This window comes from Cebus imitator, unplaced genomic scaffold (genome assembly GCF_001604975.1).
Source record: "Cebus imitator isolate Cc_AM_T3 unplaced genomic scaffold, Cebus_imitator-1.0 Scaffold534, whole genome shotgun sequence".
Taxonomy (NCBI): Eukaryota; Metazoa; Chordata; class Mammalia; order Primates; family Cebidae; genus Cebus; species Cebus imitator.
Window position 1 is genome coordinate 53,960 of NW_016107849.1, and position 6,781 is coordinate 60,740.

The window sequence follows — 6,781 nt, forward strand, 5'->3', positions numbered from 1 at the left end:
TGCTGTGTTTTTCAGCTCCATCAAGTCGTTTATGTTCTTCTCTGAGCTGGTTATTCTAGTTAGCATTTCGTCTAACCTTTTTTCAACGTTCTTAGTTTCTTTGCATTGGGTTAGAACATGGTCTTTTAACTCAGAGAAGTTTGTTATTGCCCACCTTCTGAAGCCTGCTTCTGTCAATTCATCAAATTCATTCTGTTGTCTTTTTTTGTTCCCTTGATGGTGAGGAGTTGTGGTGCCGGGGAGGAGGAGAAGAGGTGTTCTGTTCTTTGACGATTTCATCCTTTTTGCGCTGTTTTTTCCCCTGTCTTCGTGGATATATCTATCCTTGATCTTTGAAGTTGGTGATTCCAGGAGGAGTCTTGAGTGGACGTTTTTGTTTTTTTTTTTGGTTGAGGTTAGAGCTATATCTTTTTTGGCCTGTAGAGGGCGATGCTGGGCTCTCTCGGGTTTATTCAGGTTGTTAGGTGGGTGGTCCTTCCCTGGAGTTTGTTTGCAGGTGAGATTGGCCTCGCCTTCCCTATGGTGTCTCTCCCAGAGCTCGATCTTCCTGGTTGGGGTCAAACTGGTGTATTTGCTGCCAAGCTCTCCAGGGAGGGCCTTACTTTGAGTTCTGTGGAGGTGGAGCCTGCTAGGCCTTATGGTCTGTTTCCCTGCTTTCAACTCTGCCTCCCTCTGTGGGATGGTCCATCCTGCTGGCGTTAGTCCAACCTTCCGCCCAGGTCCCTGGGACAACTTGCCTGGAGGGAGCCCAGCTCAGATTTGCATCCTCAACCCACAGCGCCCCATGGTCTGGCTGGCCTCTGGTGGGCCGTGGGTTGTAGGAGGGATGCTGTAAGCACAGTAACCCAATCGGAGCACCGAGCCAACTGCACGTTTCAGGTGGAAACCTCCCCCTCCGGTGTCTTGATTTGCCCCACTGGGTTGCTCTTGCCCTACGGCTTCTTCCCTGGAGTATTTTCAGTGCCCTGTTAGTCCCTTTGGAACAAACCTCGCACCTCTTTTGGAATCGTGAAGTCCTATAGCCCCCTGCCTCTCATTTGCTGGCAGCTGCATTCCAGTGTTGCCTTCTCATGGCCATCTCGGCCCCCTCCTCCCTATCTTTTTCTTTTGTTTTCTTTTTTTGTTTCAGAGAGTCTCTCTGTCACCGAGGCTGAAGTGCCGTGGTGCGATTTCACCTCACTGCAACCTCCACCTCCCAGGCTCAAGTGATTCTGGTCCCTCAGCCTCCCAAGTAGCTGGCATTAGAGGCACCCGCTACCCACTAATTTTTGTATTTTTAGTAGACATAGGGTTTCGTCAAGTTGTAGGCTGGCTGGGAACTCCTGACCTCAAGTGATCTGCATGCCTTGACCTCCCAAAGTGCTGGTATTACAGAGGTGAGCCGCAGTGCCGGCCTTCCTTTTTCTATGATTGCATATTCAGTTTTTATTGGTAGATAGTTAGATTGCTTTTAATCCTTTGTTATTATAGAGTATTACGTTTAATCCTTTGTTATTATAGAGTATTGCATATAGAGTTCACTCTTGTTGCACAGGCTGGAGTGCAATGTCATGATCTTGGCTCACTGAAACCTCTGCGTCCTAGGTTCAAGCAGTTCTCATGCCTATGCCTCCCAAGGTGTTGGGTTTATAGGCACCTGCTACCATGCCTGGCTAATTTTTATATTTTTAGTAGAGATGTGGTTTTGCCATGTTGGCCAGGCTGGCCTTGAACTCATGACCTCAGGTGGCCCACCCACCTCTGCCTCCCAAAGTGCTGGGATTACAGGCATGAGCCGCCATGCCCGGCTGCAAATAGTTCTTTCATCTGAAAATGATAAAACAAGCCAGAAGAAGTCTTATGAAATAAGAAGTACATTTTCCTTCTTCTACCTGGTTGCTGTGAAAGAAACTGGTAGTTTTCAGGAAAATACTTGTGATTAGTAAGGTAAATTTTATTAGAACAACTCATTATTTAGAAAACATTGTATTCATCTAGTGATTTTCTGTTTGATTTTGTGTTACAGTGAAGCCTGCCTACAGTTTTCACAAATCTGTATCCTTTCAGTAAATAATTGCTTTTATATATGTATATACATATTTATTTACCTTCCTTTTGGTTAATTTATGAAATTTAGAAATTATTTTTATTTAGGAAATCATGCATTCTTTTTTACGGAAACTTTATTACTATGTGACCACATTAAAAATAAATCTTATAGGAAATTTCAAGCATATATGAAAGTAACTCAACAGTGTAGTTCACCCCATAAATTGAGATAATACATTATAGCTAAAGATAGAATAGGGAGTTTTAAAAATGTGAAAATCTGAAAAACAATATAGAGCAGTTGGGTTGGACTGTTACAGGTAGCTTGCAAGAGTTGGCTGGCAGCAAGATGGATGGAAAAGAAGTTATGAAAGAAGAGAACATAGTGATTCTTGAATATACCTCATAAATCATTTAACATGTCACATGTATTAATACTACAGGTATAATGATGAGTTACTTGAAATTGTTTAGTAAACATGTTAGATTATATTGTGAAAATCACGAAGATACTTTGTTTTCCTTTGTTATCAATAGTATTTCATAAAGTTATCCTTTTGTTTCACATGAATGGTTAGACTTAATTAAACTGTACAGATCCTGTAGTGTGTGTTCCGTCCAGTTTCTTTATTGGAGACAGTGGAATTCCTTTGGAAGTAATAGCAGGAAGCATTTCTGTGGATGAACTTGTTACAAGAATTCACAAAGTCCGACAGGTAAGAAGGAACAGAACTGTTGTTTCCATAAATGATAAGTCAGGAATTGGATTTATTTTTATTTTTTTGAGATGGAGTCTTGTTCTGTCACCCAGGCTGGAGGGCAGTGGTGTGATCTCAGTTCAACCGCAGCCATTGTTATTATATTTTGTAAATAGCATTATGAAGTTACAGGTGCCAGTAGCCAGTACCTAATACTTGACTGACTTCTTTACCTTTTTTTTTTTTGAGATGGAGTCTCACTGTTGCCCAGGCTGGAGTGAAGTGGCATGATCTCAGCTCACTGCAACCTCTGCTTCCTGGGTTCCAGTGATTTTTCTGCCTCAGCCTCCTGAGTAGCTGGGATTACAGCTGTGTGCCACCATGCCTGGCTAATTTTTGTATTTTTAGCAGAGATAGTGTTTCGCCATGTTGGCCAGGCTGGTCTCGAACTCCTGTCTTCAAGTGGTTTGCCTGCTTTGACCTTCCAAGGTGCTGGATTACAGGCGTGAGCCATCACGCCTAACCGTCTTTTACCCCAATCTCAACACATAATGAACATCACCATAACTTTGTTGAAACATAAAGCTGCTGTCATATTAAGGCTCTAACTTTATGTTGCTTAACATATTTTAGGACTTTATACTCAATACTTTGTCACTTCTACCTACTTTGGACAAATGGCTAATAGAAGCTTGTAACTTATTTCTTTGAATTCTAATTTGAAAGAAAACCAATAGGTGTGCTTTAACAAATCATTTTATGGTCTTGCCAGTTTGCAGGTAAATGTGATTATATCATGCTTAGGATATAATGTGATTATATCACATGCTTATCTATAATGTGATTATATGATGCTTAGGATTATACATTTTGGATTCATCTATTTATGAGAGTTGAGTACTTTTCCTTTTGTAGAGTGTAAATCAACTTAACCTGTATTTTGGTCTCTACTGCTATGGCAAATTTAGATTCTTATCTATTAATTAAAATCCAATTTATTTTCTTCCTAGATGCACTCGCTAAAAAGTGAAACATCAGTAGCAAATGGCAGCCAGTCAGAAAGTTCAGTGTCTACTCCATCTGCCTCGTTTGAACCTAACAACACTTGTGAAAACACTGAGTCCAGAAATGCAGAGCTTAGTGAGACACCACCCACTTCTGATGCAAAGTCAGATACTGCAACAGGTAACTTTTAATGTACTTTTTTGAGTATAGTAGAACCTCCTTCACTACATTTTAATATTTAAATATTAATCATTTAAAAAATTAATATATTGTATGAATTTTTCTTCACATTTATTTAACATAAATTTAAACATTGTCTTAAATACATGTGTCATTTAGTGTCAGAAGATGATGAAGTCAGTGAATGTCTTGACTCCCAAATAGTCAACAATTCAGAGCACTTGATTTGTAATTTCTGCTATTGGACTATATGCTTTAAGGAATGTCATGATACTGAGCAGTTTTATAAATCTCTTACTAGCCTAGAGAATTTTGAAAGGTTCAAATTAACTAATGTATTATATTTGGAATTGTTTCTATAACATGTAAAATGCTATATATATTTAAGAGAATAGTATTTTATATATATTTAATTAGAAATAAAAGATAATTATGAAATAGAGCTTGTAACGTGAGAAGTATGACTATAAACTCATTGATAGAAAAGGCAAAAGAGAAATTTTATTCTGTATTTTTGGGATTGTGGTTGGAGTTGTTTGGTGTAATATAGCTTTGTATTAGGCAACAGAGGGGTAGATAAATCAAGATGTTAAGAATATTAGTGTCCTAAAAGATGATTCTACTCTACCATCCCACACAAATAATCATTGAGCTTCTATTTGAATACAGTCAATGATAGGAAGCTCATTACCTTGCTAGGAAGCCTGTTCTGTTGAACAGCTCTAGTTTTTAGAAAGAGTATTCTTTATACTGAGCTGAAATTTGATGCCCCATAACTTCCCATTAACATTAGTGCTGCCTTGTGGAGTTATACATGACAGGTTTTGATTATTTGAAGTACAGCTATCAGTTTCATATTGAGGTTTTACATCCATGGATCATTCAGCTTCTGGATGTGTACAGAACTGGGGACTCTATTACGGATGTTCATTTAGGTCTACAACAGAAGAATTACTTTAATTGTACTTACCTATATATATATCATTTCCAAAATGTTTCATTCCATTGTGTAGATATGTGTTTCTCTCTGGCATAATATTCCTTCAGCCTGAAAATTTTCCTTTAGCATTACTTACTGTACAGGTCTGGAGTTTTCTTTATGTGAAATGACTTTGTTTTATCGTCATTCTGGAAGGATATTTTTGCTGGATATAAAAATTTGTTGTTTACAGTTACAGGTTTTGTCCACCATCTTCTGGTCTCTGTGATTTTCTAATAAGAAGTCTCCACAAATTCTGATTGTTCCCCCCATATGGAGTATGTTGTTTTTTCCCTGGCTACTTTCAGGATTTCTTTCTTTGGTTTTTAGTGATTTGACTGTGATAGGCCTAGGTGTATTTGTCTTTGTATTTATCCTTTTGTTGGTTTGCCAAGTTTCTTGCATCTGTAAATGTATAACTTTTGCTAAGTTTGCGAAGCTTGGTCCGTATATCTTGCTGGAACGAATTACATGTGTATTAAGCTTCATGATATTGTCCCACAGGTTTATTTTTTTTCCACTCTTATTTTTTCTTCCTTTGGATTGGATAATTCTGTTGATCTACAAATTCACTGACTCTTTATCATCTCCATTCTGCTGTTAAGCCCATCCAGTGAGTTTTCTATTTTAGATAAAATTAGGTTATACATTTTTTACTTCAGGATTTCTCTTTCTTTCTGTCTTGTCATTGTAACTTTTTATTTTGAAATAGTTTGATTCATAAGTTGCAAAAGCTGTGCAGAATGAGTACTCTTCATCTACATTTTATTCTTTTAATACTATCTTTTAATTCATTTCAAGTATATTTCCTTTTTCCTCATTTGAGTTATAATGGCTGCTTTAAAGTCCTTGTCTAACAGTTTCAATATGTAGCTCATCTGAAGATGGCTTGTGTTGATCACCTTTACCCTTTAGAATGGGTCACATTTTCCTGTTTATATGTCAGAAATTGCTGGATCTCTTATACTTGTTGTAGACACTCTGGATTTCATTGTATTCCTGCAAAGAGTGTTGTTTTTGTTTTAGTAGGCAATTAACTTAGCTAGACTAAAACTGCAAGCTCTGGTTCACCTGAGATGAGTAGCAGCTCTAATGTCAGTTTTTTGTAACTTAAAAAAAAAATTTTTTTTTTGGTCAGGTGTGGTGGTTCACATCTATAATTCCAGCACTTTGAGAAGCCAAGGTGGGCAGATTGCTTGAGCCCAGGAGCTTGAGACCAGCCTGGACAACATGGCCAAACTCTGTCTCTATAAAAATACAAAAATTAGCCAGGTATGGCGGCACATGCCCGTAGTCTCAGCTATTTAGGAGGCTGAGAGGTGGGAGAGTTGCTTAAGCTGGGGAGCTGGTTGTTGCAGTGAGCTATGATCATGTCACTGCACTCCAGCCTGGGTGACAGAGCCAGACTCTGTCTAAAAACTGTTGTTGTTTTTGAGATGGGGTCTGGCTCTGGCGTCCAGGCTGGAGTCCAGTGGCACAAACATAGCTCACTGTAAATCTCCAACTCCTGGGCTCATGGGATTGTCCTGCTTCAGCCACTTGAGTAGCTAGGACTACAGGAATGTACCACCACACCTGGCTAATTTCTTTTTTTTGTTTTTGAGATGGAGTTTAGCTATTGTTGCCCAGGCTGGAGTGCAGTGGCATGGTCTCAGCTCACCTCAATGTCCGCCTCCTGGGTTCAAGCGATTCTCCTGCCTCAGCCTCCCCAGTAGCTGGGATTAAAGGCCTACGCCACCACGCCTGGCTAATTTTGTATTTTTAGTAGAGATGGGGTTTTTCCATGTTGGTCAGGCTGGTCTCAAACTCCCAATCTCAGGTGATCTGCCCACCTTGGCCTCCCAGAGTGTTGGGATTACAGATTGAGCCACCACACCCGGCCCCTTTTTTT

The 6,781-nt window shown here is 39.3% G+C and overlaps 1 protein-coding gene across 1 annotated transcript in view; it reads left to right on the plus strand.

The window, feature by feature from the left end:
• UBXN4 (UBX domain protein 4) overlaps window positions 1-6,781 on the plus strand; it is a 56,502-nt gene that overhangs the window by 16,207 nt on the left and 33,514 nt on the right. The window contains exons 3-5 of the mRNA XM_017514696.2: window positions 2,006-2,034; window positions 2,626-2,744; window positions 3,737-3,911. Coding sequence (XP_017370185.1) covers window positions 2,006-2,034; window positions 2,626-2,744; window positions 3,737-3,911 — 323 coding nt within the window. The remainder of the gene's footprint in view (window positions 1-2,005; window positions 2,035-2,625; window positions 2,745-3,736; window positions 3,912-6,781) is intronic.